The 24,814-nt window shown below is 39.6% G+C and overlaps 1 protein-coding gene across 3 annotated transcripts; it reads left to right on the top strand.

Moving 5' to 3' along the window:
- Positions 1–11,421: 11,421 nt before the first annotated feature.
- Positions 11,422–24,449, top strand: HMGCS1 (3-hydroxy-3-methylglutaryl-CoA synthase 1; the record flags this gene model as incomplete). Of its 3 annotated transcripts, none has more annotated exons than XM_080709961.1 (10): positions 11,422–11,471; positions 17,719–18,176; positions 18,697–18,822; positions 19,280–19,444; positions 20,574–20,739; positions 21,479–21,649; positions 22,157–22,263; positions 23,073–23,198; positions 23,383–23,546; positions 24,360–24,449. In XM_080709961.1, the coding sequence occupies 9 exons, from the start codon at positions 17,729–17,731 to the stop codon at positions 24,447–24,449; spliced, it is 1,563 nt and encodes a 520-aa protein (XP_080566087.1). The 3 variants fall into 3 exon arrangements, with proteins under 3 accessions (XP_080566087.1, XP_080566088.1, XP_080566086.1); XM_080709962.1 differs by lacking the exon at positions 11,422–11,471 and adding an exon at positions 12,968–12,990; XM_080709960.1 differs by lacking the exons at positions 11,422–11,471; positions 18,697–18,822 and having other exon boundaries at positions 17,729–18,176.
- Between the last annotated feature and the right edge of the window lie 365 nt (positions 24,450–24,814).

Below are 24,814 nucleotides of genomic sequence, written 5' to 3'. Positions count from 1 at the left end.
CTATTTCTCTCGAATTCTTGGGTAATCTGAAAATCTTAAACTTAACAAAAAATGTACTCACTTATTCTAATTCCCTTGTGCACTGTTCATTAGCACCCCATAAATAGTTTAGGCAAAGAGAAGTATGATACTTGAGAAACCTATAATTTAGGAAAATGTTCAGTGTTGCCTGTCACCACACACAATTCCAGTGTTGCCAGATAATGAAGATGATGTCAGCCTAATATCCTGAAAATGACCAGATCTCCATAAATCCTTGGCTGCTTCTCTGCTTACACATCACTATTTGAGAGAGCTTTCCTAACCACTCTGTGCACGCACTAACACCACAGTCATCTTCTATCTCATTGCTTTGCATGATGTTCTTTGTAGTTTCATCAGGGGCAGAAGAAAACAGCTTTTGTCTCTCTCTCTCTCTCTTTCTTTCTTTCTTTCCTTCCTTCCTTCCTTCTTTCTTTTTGTAGTTACTGGAGATTGAATTTAGGGGCATTCTACCTCTGAGCTACACCCCCAGCCCTTTCTTATTTTCTATTTTGAAACAGGTTTTCACTAGATTGCTGAGGATCTGGCTAGGTTGCTGAGGCTGTCCTTGAACCTGTGATCCTCCTATCAGACTTCAAAGTACTGGAATTACAGGTGTGGGCCACTATATCTGGTTTATTTACTTATTTTTCTTACACAACGTCTGTCTTTCCACACTAAACTGGATGGGGTCATAAACTGTGTCCTTTTTCACCACACATAATCTCAAACCTAGAACGGTGACTGGTACATAATAGTGCTCAGTAAATATTTACAAATGTGATAAATGAATGGCTACCATCTCCTCTGGAAAGGCTAGATTAGAGACTCCTTTGAATTTCCCTTGTCCTTTGGGTATGCTTTTTTGTGTAGCACTTGAGATATATGTTAATTGCTGACAGTGCTATTTTAGAGATGCTTTTTCTGCATTCTCCCGTGGCAGTAAAGTTTCAAGGGCAAGATGGGAAAGAAGAAGAGCATGTAGTAAAACTCTAGTGTTGGAAACAAGACTGAGTTGTGGGTGCGGGCATGCTCAGTCAGTGGGGTTTTAAATCCTCTTCCCATTAAGAATTCTCCAGGGGTCTGGAAAGAGGAGCATTTTTCTAGGAACCATACACCTACTTTGGAGCTTATCAATAGAATAAAAGTATTGTGCAGTAAGTTATCAAGAGAGCCTGGAGCCTCCCTCAGTTCCATAGTGATGTGGAAGGATTACAGGAGCTCCTCATATCATGCAGAGGAAAGAAGATAGCTGAAATTCTGGCTGGCAAGGTTGAGGCACTTTACTGCAAAAGAAGCTGAGGAAGCCTATAGCTGATAGTTGTTACAGGGCTGCTGAGGGCTGACTACTGGGTAGGGCACCATAGCATAGCTGTGGAGAGCCTTAACATCTGTAGTATAGAGAGCCAAGGTAGGGTCGTGGTCAGCAAAGGACCAATATAAGAACCCATGTGTAGGGCTGAGTCATTTCTGCTGATATAACATCAATCAATAAGCTTCGTAAAAAATGGAATTCTACCTCTGAGCTACATCCCCAGCACTTTTTATTTTTTATTTTGAAACAAGGTCTTGCTGAGTTACTGAGGCTGGCTTTGAACCTGTGATCCTACTGTCTCAGCCTTGCAATGACAAGAATGAAATCTGCAGACATTAGGAAATTGAAAGTAGAGAGTTTATTCTGAAAGAGCAAGCAAGCAGAGATGCAGGTTTCCCCAGGGGCCCTGGCTGACTCCAGAGTCCAGCATGGCCTTTTGGCACTGCTTGACTATCGCCCAGGCCAAGCGCTGTCAATTGCACACCGCTGTTCCCCCAAAGTTCACTCAATCCACCAGACAGTAGCAGGTTATAGGAGGGGACTCCAGAGGGTTGTCAAGTATATGGCTCTATATATGTCTAAAGACCCTTTATCTAGACATTATCCAGTGAAAGAAGTCCCCTTTTGTTATATTGATTCTTGATTTAGTTAATTTTTCATCTGTGTCCATAAAGTCTCCATAGTCATGAGATTGTTCTGTATGTTTGTTCCCTGGTCTATACAGCTCCTGGGCTAGGGTGGGCATGCATGTGTCTTTGGTTCTTGACATCTTGGCTCCACTTGTCCACATTTAATTGTCCACATTCAAGTCCTAGGAACCACACATAACCACCTTCCTTCCTGGGGAGGGGGGGCATGAATTTTGTATTTCTTAAACCTTTAACTCCTGGGAGGCCCATTCCCTCAGTGCCTACCCAATACCTAACTCCTCAGCAAGCACTGACATTACAGGCATGGGCCAGTGTGCCCAGCTCTGGGTGCCATCTTGACAAGTAAAAGGCATGGAGAAATGGCCCTGACAGGGAATTAAAATTTGAATTTACTGAATATTTAGGCAAATAAAGCTGTTTAAACTGGAAGAGACAGAGATAATTTAATTGGCAAATCAGACAATTCTTTCCACCTTAACCTTTCCTACTCATCTAGTAAGGTACAGGTGATAATGTCTAGAGAGAGAGAGAGAGAGAGAGAGAGAGAGAGAGAGAGAGAGAGAGAGAAAGAAAGTAAAGGAAAGGAAGGACTATTACCTTTCTTACTTTTTGCCTTTGAATTATACTATGAAACCTAGCCCTTGCTCTATTTTTCTCTCCTCTCTACTCCACTCTTTGGACTACACACTCTTTGAGGACAGAGCCTGTATCTTTCAATTTTGTATTCCTATTATCTAGCACACATGGGAGCCATAAATGGAAGCTGCATGTGTAATTTTACATTTCCTAGTAAAATTTCTAATTAAAAATTAGAGAGAAATTGGTAAGATTAGTTTACTAATATATTTAATGTAACCCAATATGACCAAAATATTGTCATAACAACATGGCATCAATGTAAAATTACAAATGAAATGTTTATTTATTTTTGTGGTACTGGGGATTGAATCAACCCAGGGACGTTCTACTGAGCTATACCCCAGCTCTATTTTATATTTTATTTGGAAATAAGCCCTCGCTAAATTGCTGAGGCTGGCTTTGAACCTGCAATCCTCCTGTCAGCCTCCCAAGTACTGAGATTACAGGCATGGGCCACCACACCTGGCTGAACATTTACTTTTAACCTTTTCTGTGACAGAAATTGCATTAGAGCTATGCTGTTCAATAAGATAGACATCAGCTACTATGGCTGTCAAGCACTTGAAGGTGACTACTCCAAGGCCCAGCGTGGTGGTACATGCTTGTAAATTCCAGCATTTAGACTGAGACAGGAGGATCCGGGTTCAAGGACAGCCTCAGTTACTACTTAGACCCTTTGTAACTCAGTGAGACCCTGTTTCAAAATAAAGAATAAAAAAATAGGGCTGGGAGTGTAGCTCAGAGTTAGAATGCCCCTGGGTTCCATCCCCAGTACTGCAAAAAAAAAAAAAAAAAAAAGTGACTAGTTTAGAGTGAGATGTGCTATACATGCAAAAGACAGATCTTAAAGGCCTAGTACACAGACAAAAAGAATTTAAATATCTTATTATTAGCCCGGCATGGCGGTATACATCTATAATCCCAGTACTTGGGAGGCCGAGATGGAGGATTGCAGGTTTGAGGACAGCTTTAGTAAGAAGTAACACTCTCAGCAACCTAGCAAGACCCTTTCTCAAAATTAAAAAAATTAAAATTAAAAAATATAAATGTAGCCGGACATGGTGATGCATGCTTGCAACCCCAGCTCTTAGGAGGCTGAGACAGGAGGATCGTGCAGGTTCAGAGCCAGCCTCAGCTACTTAGTGAGGCTCCCAGAAACTTAGTGAGATCCTGTTTTCAAATAAAATATAAAATATGTCTGGAGTATAGACTAGAGATAGAAAAGTCCCTGGGTTCCACCCCCAGTACCACACACACAAAAGTAAAATATATAAATATAAATATATGGAGAGAGAGAGAGAGAGAGAGAGAGAGAGAGAGAGAGAGAGAGAGAGAGAGAGAGAGCGCTGGGGGTATAGCTTGGAGGTACAATGTCCCTGGGCTCAATTCCCATTAACATTAACACACACACACACACACACACACACACACACACACACAAATACATGTATACCTAGTCCTCAATTGCATATGCCAGAGCTGATTCCTTTGTAGACTTTATAACTCTACTATAAAATTTCAAAGATTCTCAGGGTCTGGATTTTTAAAATTTAAATCAAGATGTTCTACATCTAATTACTAACCCATTTTGTTGTTATTACGTACTTCCCAATAACCAATAACCATGTTAATTTTGCTTAATTGAGATTAATTTGATCAAAAAGATAGTCTGTGCCTTGTGGGAATTTCCAGTTGAATATGACTGCCCCTTTGGCTGGGTAATCATCTCTTATTGTACAGTCCACTCTGAGAGCTGGAACTATTTGCTGTTCCCTCTATGGGCAAAGTTTGATCTTCTTTCTTGTGTTTGTCCTTATAGCTTTAGAGTGCCAAGAATTTTAATACCCCACCCACCCCACCCCAGAATGCTGTTGATTACAACCAGGCAATGTGTGTCCGGCTTCTTTCTATCTAGCAACTTCTTTCTACCTAGCAACTTTATGCTGACATGCAATGACACTGATCCTGAAATAGGCTGAATACCATGGGTGATATTGTGGAGTGATCACCATTGCTAAATTATCCTCTCCCTCTACGTAACTTATGCCACTACTTCACAATGGTTCTAAGGTAGGATGAAAGAATTTAAAAATTAAAAAAAGGAAGGAAGGATAAAGAAATATTATTTCAATTTAAAGTTCTGCATAGTTTTCCAGGCTTATACTTTTCTGAACCAGTTTCTCTCCCAGGACTGTAACTCCCACATTTCTGGGAAATTTGTAAATCTTGCTTGGGGATTGTTAATTATCCCACCATAAATAGATTAAGCAAAGAAAGATGATATTTTGAGAACCCTATAGTTTAGGAGGACTTTCCAGGATTATCTATTGATAGATAATGAAAATCAAGTCAGCCTAAGGATCCTGAAGACAGATAAATCACCAGACTGACATCATCCCTATACACCTTTCCATACCCACCCTTCACCAAATTTCTTTTAAGAGAGAAGCCATGCAACCCAAAAATGTGTTTCTCACTCTCAGAATGGCCCATATTCTCCACTGGATGTGAATTCCTTTTTTTCCTAAATAAATTGCTCTGCCTCTGCTGAAATGTGCTGAAATTCTTTTCTGTCATATATGTCAAGGGCCCCATTGGTTCTGAGTGGCGTTCTCCTTTCTTGCCAGGAACTTCTTCTGGAAAGATATCTTCTCCCGAGACTGTTTCATTTCCAATACATTTTGCCCTTTTGCTGATGGGAATGTCTAATTTAGCATCTTTAGTGCATAATAAATTTCACATAGCAATAGTTGCGTGAAGCACAGAATTAATACTGATCTCTTAGCAGCATTTCTGGGCAGTAATGAAACTGAGATGGGAGAGATAGAATCAGTTCTGAACCTTCCTCATGGTCCCTCACCAAAGATTAAGTATTAATTTCTCTATCTTACCAACGAAGCAATTGGGCAGAAGTTATCGTAAGGCCCTAATTATTCTCCTTTGGATTCCTTCGAATTATATATATATATATATATATATATATATATATATATATATATATATATATATATTTCCTCTGGCTTGAATTGCTCCTGTGTATTTTCTGGGGGAGTAAGACAGTCTTTATCCTATGGATTCGCTTATGCTAAGAATTATGAGGCCTCTTCCATCTTCGAACAACCTTTTATTTGGTATGCGATATGTTAAGTTCACAAGATGCAAAGTGGAACCAGACTGATGCTTACGAAAAATCCTTGAACTAAGAGTTAACTTTCTTTCTCAGTCTAGATCCTGCATCCTTCTCTCTGATGCCTAACCCCTAAAATATGTTGTTAGGTTTAGTTAGAAAGAAATGTCTCAGTTGCAGTTTCTTTAAAAGTCAAGGTAGTTTTAAACAAGGGTGACAATACTGAGTATTTACAAATGTGGCATCTAGAATATTTGAAAATTTGCGAATTCTGGATGAAGTATTCTGATCCAGCTAGTAACCCAGAAGCACTTTGCTGCTCTGGCAACTAAAAACATTAAGATTGAATTAAAATCAGGTACTTCAGAAATCTTAGAAGTGAAGCCTAGCTCTGGTTGCTAGGCAACCTGACAGACTCTCAAGCAGGGACCAACTCGCCTCCCACACTTGACCATCTCTCCCGTGGTGGGACGCGGAGTTCCCATTGGTCCCCTTTTCCTCTCACTGGGCTCCAATTGGTCGGACAACCTCTCACTCCTCTCCGGTTGGCTCTCGTCGTCTCTCGCCGCTCTATCATTGGCAGTCGAGCTCTCGGGCCACCCTACGTCACAGTCTCACCCCACTTCCTCGGCCCTCTGACTTTGTCCCCGCCCCTTCCCCCTCCCTTCCAGCCACGAGGGAAAACCCGAGCGGGTCACCGCCTCTAGATTCCTTCTTATTGGCTGAAGATGGACAGGAGGGCGGGCACTGTCGGGGTACTCTACTGGCTGCGATTGGCTGCTGGAGCCACTGGCCCGCCTCCTAGCGACTCCCGGCGGTGCCGGAGTCGGGTGGGTCGGCGGCTATAAAGCTGCTGGCGGAGGGGAGGCGCCGCGTACGGTTCCTTCGCTGCTGGCTTCCTTCACTCGCTGACTGGCGGGTCGCCTCTAGGTGAGTGGCCCACGCAGGGGAGGAGAGCAGGACTGCCGTGGCGCCCCGGGCGGGAGAGGGCCTGGAGGAGCGGTGTCCTTGACTAGGCCCGAAGGAGCTGGGGCTCGGCTCCGGGTCAAGGATGGGGGACCGGACCTGGATCTGGAGGATGGGGGCTGAGAGCCGGCGCGCCGCGGAGCCCCCCCTGCCCGGGACCTGGGGCGGGCCGCGGCCGGACTGGGCAGGGTCCCGGGCCTCTTGGGGACTGGCGAGTCGCAGAGGGAGGAGAGGGAGAGTGAGTTGATCGCCAGGTGTTTTAATGACTCAGTCTGCAGCAGTTGGAGGTGCCGGAGAGGTCGCTGGGACCTCCGGGCACTCGGAAGGAAAAGAGACGAGACTGGGCTGCCAGGGCGTTCCCAGAGCCTTGTTTAAGTGTGGACTCCTAAGGATGGGGAAGATCAGGCTTGGAGGTTGGCAGGGGGTGTGTCCTCCAATTGCCACATATAGAGAGATGGTAGAAAGAGGGGAAGTAGGTAGCATTGCCTTTCTTTCCGGGCTCAGGTATTAAAAAAAAAAAAAAATAGAGCCTTGATTTAGAACTTGCTCCGGTGCTTTGATACCGTAGATCTGTGCTTTCTTGGATCTTTAGCTTTTTTTAATGTCCACCTTTTTAAAAAGAGGCATCCTCAGTTTTATGAAATCCCACACTTCTTTCCTGCTAATAGCCTCAGGACCAAACTTGGGTGTTAGAATGATGTAATGGTCACCCACAGAACCCTCACACAAATGGGTTTTAGATTAAGTCAAGGACATTTCAAAGCTAGGTGTGTGAAGTTTTGAAAATATGTGCCCTGCTCTGACCCACAGTCTAGAGAGAATTACTCAGACCCACTGGAGGAAGGATTTGGGGAACAGGTATGGTGATGCTGTCTCTGCCTGTCATACTTGCTCCTCCTGGCCTTGGCCTTAGGGCATCACTGGGTTCTTTGCCTACCCCTGCAGCGCCCCCTCCCTCTTGCTGATCTGGCCAGCCTGCTGCAGTAGGATGAGGTGTTTTGGTTGCTGCTATCATTTGCTGTATTGTAGAGATGAATCATGAAAAACAATGGCAAAATAAACAACAAAATTCAGACAAATGGAAGTACTCAGTAGGTTTTCTGTTCTGAGATGGGGTTTAGGTTTTTATTGCACAAATTCTACTAAATGAGAGGCAGACTGAACATGTGTAACATGTATCTATGCAAGTGATTCTTTGTAATTTGAGACTCAAGCAGTTTTATTCTGTGATCAAAATTCTTTATTGATTTATTGTGGTACTAGGAATGGAACCCAGTGGTAGTCTACCTCTGAGCTACACTCCCAGCCTTATTTTTTTTTCTGTATTTGGAAACAGGGTCTCACTAAGTCTCAGAGGGCCTCACTCAGTAGCTGAGGCTGGCTGTGAACCCATGACCTTCCTGTCTCAGCCTCCCAAGTACTGAGATTACAAGCGTGTGCCACCATGCCCAGTTCAAATTTTTACTTTTAAATTTTGGTTATTTTTATGTAGAGGCAGAGAGCAGAAAGAAGGGAAGGCAGTCTTATCTTTGTGTGTAACCTTTACAGATATTTCAGTTTTAACTTGGTAAATTTGCCACTTAGTGTAGTTCAATTCTAGTGTAGTCAATAATCCCAGTTCTCAGGAGACTGTGTCCATTGCTGGGGAGAGGGAGCATAAAAGAATACCGTGAAGCCGTAGAAAGCCTCATCATCTGGGCCTTTTAGTTTTGCTTGTTTTTACTTTTTAAAAATATTTCTCGTAATTGCTTCAATATTTTGTTTCTTTTAACTGGTATTGATTTTGTGATAGGGGTGTGTGTGTGTGTGTGTGTGTGTGTGTGTGTGTGACACTAAGGATTGAACCCAGGGGCGTTCTACTGCTGAGCCACCACCCCCTCCCCCAGCCCTGTTTAATTTTTGTTTTGAAACAGTTTGGCTAGGTAGATGGGAGTCTCACTACTAGCTAAGGCTGTGCTCAAACCTATCCTCTTGTTTCAGCCTCCCAAGTACTAGGATTACAGACATGCACCACCACAGCCTGGCCAATTTTGAGGCTTTGGACTAAGATTTTATATAGCTTTTATCAGAAGAAATGCAAAACTCAGATATTGATGTGACATGGGTTTCCTGAATCTCGTGATTTAAAACCTGATTGGATCTTCCATAAACCAGTGCAACTGGATGTGAGGAGATGTGGTTGGAGAAGGTTAATGGGCCCTGATCTTTGCCAGAAAGCCTAGAAGTGAAAATAGTTACATTTAGAAAGAAATATAGCCTTGTAATTTGATGTTGAGTTACTATAAAGCCAGATATAGAAAGGTATGTTATTTTTACGTTTCTCAAGAAGGTGGTATAGATTAAAAAGGTTGAGAAACATGTTACCTAATCTAATGGGAGCATGTTAGGACTAGATTATTTAGTCATCCTAATTTTTGGCACATTGATCACTTGATGTATGTCAATTGAGTATAGAAGAGAAACATCTTTCAAAGCTATCTTTATCCTGCATGGTTTGTGGTTGTGTGTGGGTGCATATGAAAAAACCAACAAATGTTCTCTTTTGATTCCATCCCAGTTCCTTGTATTTTTAAGATTAGGATCTGGGAAATATTGAAACCCACCATTTGCCTTGAACAGTAGCAGTAGAGAGCCAATTTTCTGAAATTCCTAGACAGCATTTGGTCCTATAGTTCATCTCAAAAGTGGTAAAAACAGAGCCAGGGTGTGGTGGTGCATGCTTGTAATCCCAGCTTTCAGGAGACTGAGACAAGAGGATCACAGTTCATGAACGGCCTCAGCTACTTAGTGAGACCTGTTTCAAAATAAAGAATAAAAAAGAGGGCCGGAGGTAGAATGCCCCTGGGTTGCATCCCCAGTCCTGCCAAAAAAAAAAGGGTGGTAACAACAATGGAAAACTACTGGTGACAGCTACTAAGAACTTAACTCTAAAAGATTTGTCCTCTAAAATTTTTAAAATTTCAAACCATTCACTCAGAAATATGGCAAGTAAGTGCTCTTTACTCCAGGGTCACAAAAGGATTTTTTTTTTTTTTAAATCAGAGCATAGTCTCACAGCAGGAGTCTAGAAATCCAATTGGATAACAAGACTCCCCCCTCCCCCCCCACACACACACTAGTTTTCAATGGTCTGCTTAATTTATAGAGGATGAAAGTATAATTTGAGGTAATAAAGAATAGAAGGTAAGCTGGGCATGGTGGCACACGCTTATAATCCCTGCGCTTGGGAGGCTGAGACAGGAGGATTGCACAGGTTCGAAGCCAGCTTCAGCCACTTAGTGAGGCTCTCAGCAACTTAGTGAGACCCTGTTTCCAAATAAAATGTAAAATAGGTCTGGGAGTATAGCCCGGAAGTAGAAAAGCCCCTGGGTTCCATCCCCAGTACCACAAAAAATAGAATAGAAGGTAGACTCTTTTCTCAAAGCATACATATAATCAGAGTTTATTTTAATATAGTAATCTGTCATTTTCTATAAAACTTAAAGTATATTCTTTTATGGAGGGTGAAGAAGAGAGATAAACATAGTGAAGTAAAAGAAACTAAAACGGTGAGGATCTCTTAAATAGCCTAATCATGTAGCAGAAGTGAAGCTCTACTAAAGATCGTGTTAATTATCAGGCAAAAGCAGATGCTAAGTTTGCCCCTAGAGTAAAGGAAATTGTATATGTTAAACATAGAAACTTTGTCTCAAATGATGGCCTTCAAAGTAGATGGACTGAAGAAAATGCTCAAGTCATCTTCCCAGATCATTTTTACATAATTTCAGTTCTCCTTTGTCTAAATGCTTATCTTTTTAACATAAGCACTAAGGGAGAAAAATCACTTTCTAAAAGGTAGGGGAGGGTGAGGATGGCAGTGTTGAAAAATATAAGATTAAATTAATGAAAATGAGTCGGTCTTGCTAGAAACCTTTTATTAAAAATACTAATAAGAACTAGGATAATAATAAAGTATGTGGGTTTTTTCATGTGTTTTATCATTCACAATGAGCTGGAGTAGGCAGATAAATTAGCTTCATTTTATAGATGTGAAGTTGAGGTTCAAAGAGGCACAAAAATTGCTTCTGAAACTACAAGTGCACAAATGCAGAGTGCGCTTTTGAATATGTTACTTTACTCTAGAAATTTGCTAGCCCATTATAACTTACTCCATTCCTTCCCAATTCTTGCCGGGTGTGGTGGCGCACGCTTGTAATCCCAGCTTTCGGGAGGCTGAGACCGGAGGATCGTGGTTCGCGGACAGCCTCAGCTACTTAGTGAAGCCTCTGCAACTCAGTGAGACCCGGTTTCAAAATAGAAAGAATAAAAAATAGGGCAGGGGGTGTAGCTTGGAGGTTGAATGCCCCTGGGTTCCATCCCCAGACCCGCAAAAAAAAAAAAAAAAAAAAAAAACCTTGATTCTTGATAAAGAATTGGGAAGATTAAGACTATAGCTCTCCTAGCATCAGAGTTGGTTTAAAGCCTGAATCAGTGACATGATGATATCATTATCAGGACTGAACCTACCAATATAAGGGCTAATAAAGAAAGGGGGAGTAATAAGCTTTCAATCCCTTCTTATTCTCCTAAGTACATGTCAGATTCTTTTTGCATAATTAATTGAGTAAGGAAATGCTTATTTTAATTCTTATTGAAGTCATTTTACTTGAATGGTTATAGTGATTTATGACTTTAAAAGTTCTTATTTAAATTCCTAGTGCCCAACGGAGGAAACAGTGACAGACCTGGAGACTGCGGTTCTCTGTTCCCACAGGTATGGCATCATATCATGTTGCTTAAGGAAAATGCTTTTTTTCTAAGGGAGGAGGGCAACTTAATTTTTGTCCTAGAGCAAATGACCATTTGTATGTGCCGTATATTCTTAAAATCCTTTTCAGGGTTATTTATACCTTATCATTAAAAATTAGTTACTGTCACAGTGTTTTAGATTAATTTTGTATTTATTAAACCAATGTTTAGAATCTAGAAACTAATTTTATTTATTTATTTTTTTTTGTGCGTCTGAGGATGGAACCCAGGGGCATTCGACCTCTGAGCTACACCTCCAGCCCTATTTTTTATTCTTTATTTTTAAAAGAGGGTCTCACTAAGTTGCAGAGGGCCTCACTAAGTAGCTGAGGCTGTCCACGAACTGCAATCCTCCAGTTGCAGCCTTCCCAATGCTGGGGTTACAAGCGTGTGCCACCATGCCCAGCTTAGAAACTTAATTTTAAAAAGTTTTCACTCATAAGAAAAAAGTATAGATAATAAAATGTAATCACCTAACCTACTTAACCCATTAAGTCCCAAGTTTTCAATTCTGTGAATATTTCAATGAACTTGACATAGGTGCATTAAAATACGTTGAAAATCATAACCTACATATCTATATCTATCTAGAAACATGTATTTTCAAGCATTCTTATCACTTACTCATTACTTTTCTTAAACAGAACTCTGAAAACAACATTTATTTTAAAATGTGGTCTGTTGCTCAATTTAAGTTTTATAGGTGTCCCACATCTAGAACAATGGGACTTAGTGAGTTAATTAGGAAAAAAAATACAGGTAAGCATGTCTATCAGGAGTGCTTTTTAAATTAAAGTCTTAAAAGATAATATATCTGGGCTGTGGATGAATGTTTAATATGAGAATGGACAGTATTCAGATATGCTTGAACCAGTACTCTAAATGATTTGCAGCTATTTCTTATATTCTTGTGGAGTGCTCAAGATTCTTTTTTTCTGTATTTAACTATTATGATTTCCTATGATTGTTACTAGATTTGAAGGCTAGCAGGATTGTATTTATTAAACATTCAGTATCTACCACATGCCAAGCCCTGAGCTGGGTACCAGGGACAAAAGATGAGCAACACAGTTCCTCCACTCCAAAAGATCCTGTCTACTGCAGAGAGGCCGAGACTGAACAATAGAGGAGAAACTTGGAAGCGTTTGAAATAGCATTTTAATCATCAGACTTGTAAGCTGTTCACCAGCACCAGGAGAGACAGTGGAGGCAGAGTACCCAAGAGGCTGGAATACTAGTCCAGTGAGCTGATGCTGAATCCTCTCCCTTACGTACCCTTTGAGATGGGTCAGGACCACCCTTGCACCCTTGCAGAGACCTCAGCTGGCTTCCCTTCTCTACCCCCCCCCATTTCCTGTCATCTTTCATTTATAGACTTATTCTCAAGGGCATTTTGCTCCTTTTCCTTAGCATTAACAAGGCTTTTGTATCTTGCTTTGTTGTCTAGAAATAGCACTTGGAGCTCCTTTTGTCCACCAGAGGGGGTGAGCAGTCAGGGAGAAAAGACTATCGCCCTCTGATGGTGGTTCCTTGTGGAAGATTTGCAAAGTTTACAAAGTTCTGTGATAAAAGTGTACATTTTCCCTCCTTATAAAAGTTTGAATTGAAAAATAAAATTTCAATGTTTTATTATAAATACAGAAATTGGTTATGCTGTTTAGGTTTTTTATTATAAATATAATGCTCTGAAAAAACAATGAAATAGCTTATCAACCATTTAAATTAGTTAATTTCTTAAATGTCAGATTTTCAAAATTGTATTCTATTTAGAACAAATTCCCTGGGTTTTTTTTTTTTTTTTTTAAGAATAGTGAATATGCCATTTGTGGTGATGCACACTTGTTATTCCAGTATTTGAGAGGCTGAGACAGGAGGATTACAGATTTGTGGCCAGCCTCACCTACTTACTGAGACTCTCTTTCAAAAATCTGGGGGTTTAGCTTGGAGGTAGAATACCCCTGGGTTCAATCCTCAGTTCCATAAATAAAGAAATAATAGTGAATAAATCAGACTATCCCATTCTATAGGAGATAAAGAGTTAACACATAACATGAACACCTCAGACCTTTAAGTTTGTTTTATTTTGCTTTTTGGTGGCCATATAAGATAGATAGACAGACAGACAGACAGACAGACAGACAGACAGACAGACAGAGGGGATATATATATATTGAACTCAGGGAATTGAACTCAGGGACATTTTATCTCTGAACAATATCCCCAGTCCTATTTTATATTTTATTTAGAAACAGGGTCTCACTAAGTTGCTGAGACTAGCACTGAACCTGCAGTCCTCCTTGTCTTAGCCTCTCAGCCTCCCAAGTATTGAGATTACAACCATGTACCACCATGCCCGGCTTTCCCATAGTGTTTTGTGCCTCTGTCCCTGAATATCACATAGTGTTGTGTTTATAATATTTTTTCTCTGTGTGCAATTGAGTGGTGGCAGTACACATATTATGCTTGGTAAAATGTGGCATACAAAAGTCTAAAACATGAGGAAACTAAGGACCTGTGATCAGACGGTACTAATTTTCTTGAGTATCATAATAAATAGTGCCATAGACTGGGCGGATTAAACCACGGGCATTTATTCTCTCACAGTTCTAGAAGCCAGAGGTCAGGGTACACAGTCAGTTCCTAGTGAGGACTCTTCCTGGGTTATAGATGTACCTTCCCACTGTGTCCTCACGTGATAGAGGCAGCATCCTCGAGAGGGATTGAGCAAGCTCTGTGGTATCTTTATAAGAGCACTGAATCTATCATGAGGGCCCATTGTCATGACCTTATCTTAACCTAATCACCTCCTAAAGGCCCTATCCAAATGTCAGTACATCAAAACTTAAGGCTTCAATGTGTGAATTCTAGGGAGACACTAACATTCATTCCACAATACAGACAGATATTTGGAAAATGAAATAGTGGAAGTCCTGAATGCTATATTTTATACTGTATAAAGAATCTAAAACCAGACATGGTAGTGCATACTTGTAATCCTAATACTTGAGGGACTGAGATAGGATTACAGGTAGGAGGCCAGACTCTACAATTTAGGGATACTGTTTTACAATAAAAAAATAAAATAGGGCTTGGGATCTAGCTCAGGTAGAATGGGTGCTCATGGGTTCAGTACCTAGTACCAAAAAAAACCCCAAAAAAACCAAAACAGAATCTAGGGTACAATTAATTTAAGATGCTTCATTGCCAATTAAATTAAGGTACACCTCTTTTTTTAATACTTAGAACTTTTATTTGTACTTACTGAAATATACTTAAAATTTTTATTTGTAATCAAAAGAGCTTGTTTGGCTTCAGACATAGATTTTGTCATATTTTACTTGTAATTCAATAAAAAGGAAAATAATAAAAAGCACAGCACATTGGAGGATTGTCACGTATTCCATATTTAGAGCCTGCCATTTTGATTTATTTTTTTATCCAGAACTTTCAAGGTTTGTAATTTTTTCAAATAGCATTCTCTATGCTGCTAAGAGTAATCTCCCAAAGAGTCCATAAAAGAACAAAAAGGCTGTAGTGTTGTCCTCTGGCTTCCTATTTTGACTCTTGTTTGGGGACTCATCACCTTCCCAGGCCATTTTGTTCCTAGGGGTGAAAGAGTGTTCCAGTATTGTTTCTGCAAATTTCTTTCAGGCTGTTGTCTGTCAAAGTATAATTTTTAATTGATTAAGTAAGGTAATTTAGAAGGATAGGAAAAAATGTCTAAAATTAGTAAATCAGTGGAGACTAGAGAAGGAAGGGTTATGTAGGTAAGTAATTGTAGGATGGGGGGATATTGACTAATATTTAGCATTTATCCTCAATCACTAACTTTAGTAGAATACTTTGTTTTCTAGAGTAGGTTATATAAGCCAAGGTTAAGAGGGAAGTAAGATAGGAAAGCCAGACTGGGAAAACAAAAATCATGTAGGTACTCCTGTGTGCTGATTTAGTTGAACCCTACTTACCAGAGAGAAGAGACGCAAGGCTTGCGTAGGAGAGGTTAGGAGTAGAGCAAAGTGGAGAGATACTTCCCTGTTTACTTAGTCTATCTGACAGTGAGCCTCTCAACTCATAAACAGCTGATGCTAGAAATCTGGGAGTATCTTAGATCCCCAAACATTTTCTCCTTTTCCTAACATTTAGTCAATCATAATATCCACCAAATTTTTGCTTCATTGGTAGTTTTTGAAGCTGTTCCCTTTTCACCCACATGTAGTCGTTGCTCTAGTTCACGACTCCTGTTTTATCAGGACTTCTCTATCAGCTTCCTGATTCGAATCCATTCTCTACAAAGCACCTGCGACTACAAAACAGTACCACTATTCAGGAGCAACACTCTTCAGAGCCTTAGGACATTCACTGGCACCTGTCCCATCTGGATCCTGGGAGCAGGTGGAAGTGCTCGGGTGGGATGAGAGGGTAGCAAGGCGGTGACTGGCTGGTGGCAGTGGCAGCAGTGGGGGTGTGGGGCTCTGGTTCCAGCTCAGCAGTGGAGGTGCTAGTCTGGTAGCTCCAGCAGCTTCAGTAGAAGTGTGGGCTAAAGAACCTGCCTCCCTTTTGTTCCTCTAGCCCAGCCAACCATTTATAGCCATTTCCCTAGCTTAAACCCTCAGCTAAATATCTAGAAGAAGTTCTCATTTCTTGACTAATACAAGCTTTTAAAGACATTGAAGCGAGTGTTTTACTTTCAAGGCACTCCACTGTGTCCCTCTCTCTGACACAGTACTTTATAGTTCTGTCCATTCTTTCTACCTTTGTAATAATAAAATTTGCTTAAGCTTGTCAAAAAAAAAAAAAGACATTGAAGCTTTGGTTGATAGGCTGACTGGCCGGCAGACATATAGCAATGCTCTTGAGGAGGGCTAGCAAGTTTCTTTTTTTTTTTTTTTTTTTTTTTTTTTTTTTTTTTTTTTTTCGGTACTGGGGATGGAACCCAGGGGCAGTTTACCTCTGAGCTACACCCCCATTACTATCTTTTATTCTTCTTTCTTTCATTCTTTCTTTCGAAACAAGGTCTCACAGAGTTGCAAAGGGCCTCACTAAGTAGCTGAGGCTGGCCACGAACTGCAATCCTCCTGTTTTAGCCTCTCAAATGCTGGGATTACAAGCGTGTGCCACCACACCCAGCTGAAGTTTGTTACTTTTGTTAAGCAAAACTAAAAAACTAGACACTACTGAAAAGTCTTCACAATGTGGCAATAGTCCAACTTCCTATTGCTTTAAAAAAAAATGGTTTTAAGAGTTTACTGCCATACAAAACAAACATGGTTGCTTATGCCTATAATCCCAGAACTTGGGTGGCTGAGACACAGGAGGATCACAGGTTCAAAGTCAGTTTCAACAACTTAGTGAAGCCTTGGGGATGTAGCTTAGAGGTAGAATGCCTAGTACACAGACGCATACACAGACATAATTTGCTGCCATACAGACTTATTGTCTCAGTGAGATAATAAGTGCATTTTCAGATGTTTTTTTCTGATTTAAAAGATGTTGTTTTCTGTTCATTTAATACCTATACACTAGGTATAGAAATTGAAATATAAGAATATTGGCATTTTACCCTCTTATAGGTCCTAGAATATGTCTTTGCACAAAATGTTATTTGGCTCTTTGATGGATATAGGATTATAATAGTAGGAGCCTTGTACAGATCGGCTTGCTTTCTATCAATTCTATAGTGTGTTTTCTACTTGCTGAGACCATTTAGATCGATAAAAAACAAAAGCAGTATTACGTGATCTAATGGTTTTTAATGTTCCATAAGGTCAGTAGCTATGAATGATGAATATATCTGTGGTAAATAAGTGATTGATTTATTTAAACTTTTTGGATGGTTAGGAATAGGTCATATAATTCTGACCTATTCTGATTTGTCTGGTGCATTTTTTAAATGACATTTTATCTTATAACTCTTAGCAGTTTAGAAGAATTTTATTCAAGTGTGGTTTATCTCTAATAATTTAAGTCTAAAGATGCCTGCTTTTGAGGAAGGTGGAAGCCTTTTTAAATGGCTGTGATTTTTAAGGAATATTATTTCATTCTTATTATTGCTATTTCACATAATATTTACAGTTGACTCTCTTAAGTAAAACTTAAACTAATATTTTAGGTGATTGTTGAATTCTTAATGCCTGCTATTCAATGTTGAAGTTGAAAGTCAGCAACTTATGACCTAAACCAAAGTTTGTTTGTTTCTGTTTTTCTTTCCCAAGCTCTTTCACCATGCCTGGGTCACTTCCTTTGAATGCAGAAGCTTGTTGGCCAAAAGATGTTGGAATTGTTGCCCTTGAGATCTATATTCCTTCCCAATATGTTGATCAAGCAGAATTGGAAAAGTATGATGGTGTAGATGCTGGAAAGTATACCATTGGCTTGGGCCAGGCCAGGATGGGCTTCTGCACAGATCGAGAAGATATCAACTCTCTTTGTCTGACTGTGGTTCAGAATTTGATGGAGAGGAATGGCCTGTCTTATGATTGCATTGGGCGGTTGGAAGTTGGAACAGAGACGATCATCGACAAATCAAAGTCAGTGAAGACTAATTTGATGCAGCTGTTTGAGGAGTCAGGGAATACAGATATAGAAGGAATAGATACAACTAACGCATGTTATGGAGGCACAGCTGCTGTTTTCAATGCTGTTAACTGGATTGAATCCAGCTCTTGGGATGGTAAGTTATATGCCTTTTTCAAAAAACCAAAACAGTCTCCTTGAGGATGAATAGACCTCATGTCTGTGTGTTACTGAGAATTGAACCCAGAGGTATTCTACCTCCAAGTTACACTCCCAGCCCAGATTTTTATTTTTATTTGAAACAGGGTCTCGCTTGTCTGGTAAGAATCTCACTACTTGCTGAGGCTGTCCTTGAACCTGTGATACTCCGGTTTCAGCTACCCAAGTACTGGGATTACAGGGGTGTACCACATTCCCAGCTCCCAAATGACCTTTAAATTACTGCTACATGCAAATTTTTACTAGTTATATTTGTCTAGACTTATTCAGAAAGATGGTTTTCATATTATCCTCGTTGTGAATCGATTATCTTATCGTGTAGAACAAATGATATGTTCAAAATTCAATTCGAACTTTTTTTTCTTTAATAAAGTCAGGGAAAACATTCTGGGGAAAATATAACAGCCTTCAGTTTGCATGTGTGGTATTTATAATGAAATATATAAAATATTTTTCAGGACGGTATGCCCTGGTAGTTGCAGGAGATATTGCCATATATGCCACAGGAAATGCCAGACCTACGGGTGGAGCTGGAGCTGTGGCTTTGCTGATTGGGCCAAATGCTCCTTTAATTTTTGACCGAGGTAAGTGTTTAAGAAAACATTAATTATTAGAATATTCTGAAAAATGTTTAAATGGAAGTAGAAGCTGCTATTTGCTGAGTATTCATTAAATACAGGCACTACCTACTAGTGCTTTATGTTTGTAACTTCACTCAATCTTTAGAGCGATTTGTGAAGTAAGTGGGTCATCCCCACTATACAGAGAAGTTTCATTTGTCTTCACAATAGAAACTGTAATCTACTAGTTAGATTTATGAACCTTAATGAAAAGGTTATATATCAAGGGAGTCTTGGGAGTCTCCATGATACTATCCATGTTTTCTTCTAATTATATTGGCTTCACCCTGCATTTTCTATACTGAAGAGTTAAGAGTCGATTAGACAGTTAAAAGAAGGTCCTTAGAGAATACAGTATACTTACTAATATGCAAATATCAAGAAACAAATGTCTAGACATCTTCCCTTTTGGTTCTAACAGGACTTCGTGGGACACATATGCAACACGCCTATGACTTTTACAAGCCTGATATGCTCTCGGAATATCCTGTAGTAGATGGAAAACTTTCCATACAGTGCTACCTCAGTGCATTAGACCGCTGCTATTCTGTCTACCGCAAAAAGATCCGTGCCCAGTGGCAGAAAGGTGGGTTTAACAGTGTATTTAATAATACAGAGCTGTTCATAGTATATGTGTTTAGAATGTAATACCCTTTAATAGTATGTATTTAGCAGGACGGAAATATTTTAACTTTTTTATTAGTACACTAGTAAGAATTAAATTTTACATTGTATGAATTTGCTGAACTGAAACAAAAGCATCATGAAATTGCCTGCTTGTGGTACGAGTTATATAGTTTGCTATTTTTCTGTTTCTATTTCTATTGTTTTATTTTTATTATTTGTATGTGTTACTGGAGAGTTTTTATTTTATTTATTTATTTATTTTTGCGGGTCTGGGGATGGAACCCAGAGGCATTCGACCTCCGAGCTACACCCCCTGCCCTATGTTTTATTCTTTATTTTGAAACCGGGTCTCACTGAGTTGCAGAGGGCCTCACTAAGTAGCTGAGGCTGTCCGTGAACTGCAATCCTCTGATCTTAGCCTCCTGAATGCTGGAATTACAAGTGTGCACCACCACGCCCGGCTGAGAGTTTTTATTTTGAAACAGGGTCTCACTAAGTTGTGCAGAACCTTGCTAAACTGCTGAAGCTGGCTGCAAGCCTTCAATCTTCCTGTCTCTGCCTTCCAAATACTGGGGTTATAGGCATGTGCCACCATGTCCAGCTCTATTTAATTTTTAAAAATAATAATGATTGATTCTGACCCCTAAATTTATTGTATAACTTACTGATGTGCTATGACTCTTAAGCTTGAAGGCCAGTGATATAGTAGTGTGTGTGTATGTGTGTGTGTGTGTGTGTGTGTGTGTGTGTGTGTGTGTTACTGGAGATGAAACCCAGGGGCATTTTACCTCTGAGCTATACTCTGAACCCCATTTTATTCAATTTTAAAACTGGTTCTCACTAAGTTGCAGAGAGCCTCACAAATTAGCCTCTTGTCTCAGCCTCCTAAGTGTGGATTGCAAGTATGCACCACCACGCCTAGCTATCTAGATATCTTTTTAATATACATTTTAAACTATAGATTTCATTATGTAAGATATTTTGGTTGCTATTTAAAGATGTAAAAATATTCTAGCCTTGATAAAAAATCAAGCTGTAAAATACCATGGCATGTATGAATTTCATAGTTTCTTGGATTTCTCTTTCAGAGGGAAATGATAAAGATTTTACCTTGAATGATTTTGGCTTCATGATCTTCCACTCACCATTTTGTAAACTGGTTCAGAAATCTCTAGCTCGGATGATGCTGAATGACTTCCTTAATGACCCAAACAGGGATAAAAATAGTATTTACAGTGGCCTGGAAGCCTTTGGGTAAGAGAAGCTATTATGATTTTTTCCATTTTATGATAAGAGCCTATTTTAAATTACAGACTTGAAAATTAATTTAGAGTTTCAACGATGTTAGAAGTCTTCTAGTCCAATATATTAATTCGCCTTTATTGAGTCCCAGAGAGGTGGTGGCTTACTTACATAATTTTCTTAGTCATTTTTATATAAGATGTTCTGATTTTCCTTTTAACTTCCTTCTTGTCACCATGATGCTAATGCTACAAAAGTGCCTACATTTCACTATAGGAACCAATTAACTATTCTTGCCCCTTTCTAGTCCCTGCACCTGTGTCGACCCTGCACACTGCCGCTATTGAAGTCTCATTTCTGCTCCATCTTTTTCTCACTCCTTGGGCTCCCTGGCATGCTATACATTTTGTTAAAGTCATCCTATTTCTCTTCATCTAATAAAATTTGATGTCATTTTCAAGGCTTAACTCCTATAATATCATGACTTCTAATTAAATAGATAAAAGTATTGGTTTGAAATAGTATTATGTTTGGTGACAATAAAGTTTTAGTGAGTCTATTCACCTATTAGTGTCAAATGGCCTTCACTTGAATACATGTACAACTGTTATGTGTTGAATACATGTATAACAGTTAGCATGCTGCTACTTGATACATTAGCTCTGAATATTAATTAGGCTCAGTAATATAATAAAACATAATCTTGGAACATTTAAAAATTTTCTCTCATTCTTAACATAAACTCTTTCAGGGATATCAAATTAGAAGATACTTACTTTGACAGAGATGTGGAAAAAGCTTTTATGAAGGCTAGTTCTGAACTCTTTAATCAGAAAACAAAGGCATCTTTGCTTGTATCAAATCAAAATGGAAATATGTATACATCTTCAGTATATGGTTCCCTTGCTTCTGTTCTGGCACAGTAAGTATAAATTTCAGCTACTGAACTCCCCCTTTCAGGTGAGGTTAGGTTTCTGAGACCAATTCCAGGGTCACGCATGCTGATAGCTCACTATCTAGTCACTATATTCTGTCCATTAACTTGAAGGACATGTGCATTAGGCCTATAATTCTTCTAGATGTATTTGTTAATTGTATGCTTGGCTTTCTTGGCTCCTGTTTTCAGTTTTATCATTCTTGAACCACAAGACCTTGTTTAACAGAGTAACTTATTTTGTGGTACAATTTTCATAAGCCTCACCATTACCCAAAATATAGAAACTTGTTTTTAGTCTGCTTGCTGTAATGCTAAAACTTTAAGTTAGATTCCCCACTGTAATATTAAAACTTAAGGTAGATCCTTAAGAACTCTTAAGTTACATCTCCACTTTAATCTATAGAATGAATTTTTATTCCTTTTTTTATGGCTTCCCACACATTGTAGGTTTGGATCAGTTAAACTTCTTAACCAGTGTTTTCCCCTACATAGGTACTCGCCTCAGCAGTTGGCAGGAAAGAGGATTGGGGTGTTCTCTTATGGTTCTGGCTTGGCTGCGACCCTGTACTCTCTTAAAGTTACACAAGATGCCACACCAGGTAAGTGCTGAGTCTTTCAGCAAGAATGTATTGACAGACTGTTACAGTGAAATAGCTTTGACAGCCTTCTCAAATAGTACTTGAATTTGTCCCATAGATCATTAGGACATTTTTGTCTACACTTCTTTCAACATAGCCATATTTTTACTCTCTACCCTAAAAATCTGCCTTACCTAGAGACTAATTCTTATAGGTTTATGGTCTTGACTATATTTAAGGAAACTTTTATGCCTTCCCTGGGCAGGAAGGAAGACAAAGTGATAAAAAAAACTTTGCATTATTTAGAGCCGGGTATGGTGGTGCATGCCTGTAATCCCAATACTTGGGAGGCTGAGACAGAAGGATTGTAGGTTCAAGGCCAGCCTCAGCAATTTAGCAAGACTTTAGTAACCTAGTGAGACCCTGTTTCAAAACACAAAATTAGAAAAGGTTTGGGGGTATAATTCAGAAATAGAATGCCCTCCCTGGGTTCAATCGCTGGTTAAACACACACACACACACACACACACACACACACACACACACACACACACGGCATAATTTAAAATTATTCCATGGATTGACTATAGAACAGCTATTTATAGTTTCACATCCCACCTATTTCCTGACTTGTCTACTAACTGGTATTAAATAAATGTCAGAGGTCATCATAAGCTGTCAAATAGATCCTATCTGATTTTTAACTAAACAATTGCCAGTGGATGATTCTAGAAGAAATTAGAAGTTATTTTCCTTTAGCAGCATTTTATTCAGCTTCTTTGAGACATGCTATTTTAGTCTTTTAATGTTGAAATTATTTACTATTTCAGGGTCTGCTCTTGATAAAATAACAGCAAGTTTATGTGATCTTAAATCAAGGCTTGACTCAAGAACTTGCATAGCACCAGATGTCTTTTCTGAAAACATGAAGCTCAGAGAGGACACTCATCACTTGGGTAAAATATTAAATTGTGTCTAAATATAAACCTATTCAGGGCTATAACAGCATTAAACTACAATATGTAAGGATATCAAGGCTGACATCAGTGGAAATTTTAGGAAAATATAAAAATCTTTAGTTTTATTACCAGATGAGTTGTATACCATAGTTAATTTTAATATCCCCTGCCTTCTCTTTAGCCAACTATATTCCCCAGAGTTCAACAGATTCACTTTTTGAGGGAACGTGGTACCTGGTTAGAGTGGATGAAAAGCACAGGAGAACGTATGCTCGGCGCCCCTCTCCAAACGACGACACGCTGGAGGGAGGAGTAGGCCTTGTGCACTCAAACACAGCGACTGAGGTAAGCGGAGCTCAGTGTTCCCATTCTGACAGTGAGGCTCCTACAAGTTAAATGACCTGTCTAGGATCAGATTAAATAGTGAAGCCAGGTTTCAAACCAAGGACCTGGAAATTATTTTTCTATTCATCACAGCTTTGATAAATGTATAAATATACCAACTAGGTAGCAAGTTGATCCACTCAAAAATGGATATTTAAGCCAGGCGTGGTGCCGCACACTTGTAATCCCAGCATTTGGGAGGCTGAGACAGGAGGATCTTAGTTGGCAGACTGCCTCAGCTACTTAGCGAGGCCCTTCGCAACTGAGTGAGACCCTGTTTTAAAAATGAAGAGACAAGCTGGGTGTGGTGGTGCACACTTGTAATCCCCGCACCTGGGAAGTGGAGACAGGAGGATCGCACAGGTTCGGAGCCAGCATCACTGGCTTAAGAGACCCTGTGTTTCCAAATTAAAAAATATAAAATAGGTCTGGGAGTGTAGCCCGGCGGTAGAAGGGCTTCCAGGAACCTCAGTACCACCAAAAATTAAATAAATAAATCAATAGATAGATAGATAGACAGACAGACAGACCCAAAAAAAAAAAAAAAAAAGGCTGGGAGTGTAGCTTGGAGGTTCCATTCCCAGTACCGGAATAAAAAAAAAAAAAAGGATATTTAGTTTGCTCCATGGAAAGCAATATAAAATATGTATTTAGTTGATCTTTATTTATTTATTTATCTCTCCAGAGTAGATCTTTATTAATTTCTTTATATGTAACTTTAATTAGTGCTGTGATTCTTGGGGAGAGCCAACAACTATTTTCTTTTCATTTTAGCATATTCCAAGCCCTGCTAAGAAAGTGCCAAGACTACCTGCAACAGCAGCAGAACCTGAGGCAGCTGTCATTAGTAATGGGGAACATTAAGATCATCTGTGAGATGCAAGACTTCACAGTGGGTTTGGGTTGGGGGTGGGCTATGGAAGCGATTGGAGGAAAGGGATGTCTGGGGACAATTTTAAAGGATTACATGTTGTTTAGATTTTTACGTGACTGACACAGGGCCTAGAAAACTATTGTGCTCTTGGGGAAAGTCTCTTCGCCCAATTTGCTAACACGCTTCCTGTTGTGGTCTAGCCAATGCTAAATGTACTCGAATGATGTTAAGGGCTCTGTAAAACTTTATACCTCTCTGGCTGTTTATATGCATGAAGTTTAGATTTTAAACATGGTATGAATCCTGTGCTTCTGTCAGAAGAAAGCAAAGGTACTAGTCTCTGGTTTAAATTTCT

This window comes from Muscardinus avellanarius (assembly GCF_963383645.1).
Source record: "Muscardinus avellanarius genome assembly, chromosome: 1".
NCBI classification, from domain to species: domain Eukaryota; kingdom Metazoa; phylum Chordata; class Mammalia; order Rodentia; family Gliridae; genus Muscardinus; species Muscardinus avellanarius.
The sequence above is the reverse complement of the archived record's forward strand: the minus strand, read 5'-3'. Positions and strand labels throughout refer to the sequence as shown.